The sequence below is a fragment of the Pelophylax lessonae genome, assembly GCF_965119305.1.
Source record: "Pelophylax lessonae genome assembly, chromosome: 5".
Taxonomy (NCBI): Eukaryota; Metazoa; Chordata; class Amphibia; order Anura; family Ranidae; genus Pelophylax; species Pelophylax lessonae.
The window spans coordinates 233,002,563-233,005,526 of NC_138772.1; the positions used below are offsets into that span (position 1 = coordinate 233,002,563).

A 2,964-nucleotide genomic window follows, 5' to 3' on the forward strand; every position below is an offset into this window, starting at 1 on the left:
CTGAGCACGTGCACTCAACTTCTTTGGTCGACCATGGTGAGGTCTGTTCTTAGTGGAACCTGTTCTATTAAACCACTGTATGGTCTTGGCCATCGTTCTGCAGCTCGGTTTCAGGGTTTTGGCAATCTTCTTATAGCCTAGGTCATCTTTCATCTTTTAGAGAGTTCTTTGCCATGAGGTGCCATTGTTAGCTCGTTCACGTCAAGAGGCAGGTATAAGATGATTTACGACCCTTCAGTCCTAACTCCCCCTGTGTAGTGAATTTTCTCTCGCTGGCCAGGAGATGTACAGGCATTGAGCACTCAAGCTTTAATGGAAATACATCTGATTTATTCCAGTTCGGCTCCCATATTTATGGGACATTTGAGCGGCAAAAACCAGTTTAAACTAGTGTACAATTCATTGGTCAGTTTAACAATAGAATATATCTCTACTAAAACAATACATGAAAAGGCTTTTGTTTTCCCTATACATTTCTGTAAATGTGGGGTGTCTCGTGTCTGAAATTGCGTTTGTGGAAAAGCCTCTCTGTCTCTGTTCAGCTGTCTGATGTGTTAATATATAAGTAAGTGTCAATGTGTTCAGGTGTTGTCTGTAATCTGTATGCGACGCCTTATTTGTTGAGTGTCCAGGATGAATGACTGATGTGTGTTTTAATATGTAAACACTTATCAATGTGTCTGTATGCAAAAATCCAACTGCCAAGTGTCCAGGATGTATGAATGAGGTGTGTTAGTATGACTCGTTAATGTCATTGCAAGAGCCCACATTCCATTGGAAAGTGGGCATTAGCTAAAATGAATTTTCTCTGGTATCATGAAATTTAATATTTCATGAAGGCACATTGATACACTCTTTCAACCCAACCTTTGATCCCAACCTTATTCATAAGGGTGGGGTCACCTAGAGTCTGTGAATAGCACTATGTGCCCCCCCCCCCCGGTATGTTTGCTGTGCTCTTGCTCTACACATAGAGATATTAGGGATGCACTGAGCACAACAGCATAACATAATGATACCCACAATCACCCCCACTAAGGTCATTAGTATCCGTTGGATAAATGCAGTTCCAGGCAACCACCCAAAAAACCAGTCCCACCAATTGCTACTGATATCTTCCTTAATTTCCTTTGCTAATTCACTTAATGTTTTGATATGACTTTGTATGGATTTTGAATGGTCACTCAAATTGAAACAACACATACCCTCGAAAGAATCACATCCCATGTTGTGCTTCAGCAACAGATAATCAATGGTCAGCCTATTTTCTAATATTGCCTGTCTAGTGCCCTGGAGATCCATTAATAATTCAGCCAGAGCACTAGATGTGTGGTTGAGCCCTTTTGCAAGGGCACAGGCGACCTTACTCAGTTGTCTGTGATTTTCTGTAGCAAAACCTGGGACTCCAACTCGGGATATGGCCAAAGAAATATATTCAGCTTCAGAGAGCAAATGTACTGCTGAGTCACAGTTGCTTGGGAGAGTGTATCCCAAAGATCTAGGGGACCGTGAGTGGGCAATTGATTTTTTTGGGGGTAGGATTACTGAGAGCCGTGAGAGAGTGCATGGACCCCCTGTTATATTTCCTGGGATATATGTCCAACTATGAGTCCCACATAATAGTAACCATCCCTTAGGGAGCTGGACATTCTTGACATAACTGGGTTGCATTATTGTATGAGTGCACGTCATATTATTGGCAACTGACTTGCACAGACGAGATTCTAAACGGGTGACATTATATTCTAAGGTGTATGTAGGCTGGCGACTTGGTTGTGTGCACATAGGGATATAGCTTCTATTGCAGGTCATGTTGTAACATACCTCAGCGGAGGTTACTACATATCCTGTATCTACCTCTACCATTGTTTTTGTGAGTGAATATGAGGACCTGTCACTACGATAAGCATATAGATTTGGATGAGTGTATACATCAGTGTCTTCCATACTTGAGTCGGCCAACACCCCACTATAATAGACTTTTAAAACATTAACTGGGGTAGGAACAGCTAGCAGGCAGGTAGAGAACAAATCATTGGAATTGTAGTGATCAGAAAGGCAAAAGTCAGAAGAGTTCAGTATGTTGGCAGCAATAAACATCCAGATGTTGTCCTTTGTGTCCAATAGGCTTGACTTCAACTGTAAAGTGGAGACATGAATGTCTCGTGTCTCTCTCCTTTCCTGGGGTGAGGAAGGGCATAATGAGGAGAGGTTCTCTGGGTGGTGAGCACATGTTGCAAGAAACCAGACAGTGGCTACTAGTGTTGAGCTTGCTACAAAGAGTACCACTGCTGCACGAATGGGAAGTCTTCCAGGAGTAGGGGTGTCCGTTGGCATTGTACCAATGCGTCTATCTGGATCCAACTGGAATTCGTCTGGTGCTCGTCACAATCTCCGGTCCGCAGTCGTGGGGTCCAGAGGTCGGGCTTCCTTCAATCGCGATGCGTGGATCCAAACCAGGAGTCGTCTGTCAATACCGCTGTTCTGGTCACTGCTTGAACTGTCGCAGGAGGTCCGTAGGGTGGGTCTAGTGACTTCAGCTTATGGAGGGCATTCACCAGGACTCTGTCTCCAGGCTTGAATGGGTGGGTCGGTGCGCCTGTTGGCAAAGGAAACGAGAGCGAAATATCACCATAATCACTGTTTAATTTTTCAATTAATTTTGCCACATATTCCTCTTGTATCTGCTGCAGATCTCCAGGTATGAGAATTAATAGATTCATTGTCCATGGGGTTGGGAAGGGTCTCCCCATCAAAATTTCAAAGGGAGATAGCTTGGTTCTTGGGTCTGGAGTCATTCTGACTTCAGCAAGAATAGCAGGTAAGTACTGGTCCCTCTTATGGTAGGTACCTTCAGTTGCCTTCCTCAGTTTGTCCTTCAGTGTGCTATTCATTCTTTCAACAACACCTGCACTCTGGGGGTGGTACGGTATGTGGAACTTCCAATCTATAGTTAGTTGCTCT

At 43.8% G+C, this 2,964-nt stretch overlaps 1 protein-coding gene across 1 annotated transcript; it reads right to left on the reverse strand.

Moving 5' to 3' along the window:
• Positions 1–903: 903 nt before the first annotated feature.
• On the reverse strand, positions 904–2,337 carry LOC309556471 (uncharacterized protein; the record flags this gene model as incomplete). Its single annotated transcript, XM_082258927.1, has 1 exon — positions 904–2,337. The coding sequence occupies one exon, from the start codon at positions 2,335–2,337 to the stop codon at positions 904–906; it is 1,434 nt and encodes a 477-aa protein (XP_082115053.1).
• Between the last annotated feature and the right edge of the window lie 627 nt (positions 2,338–2,964).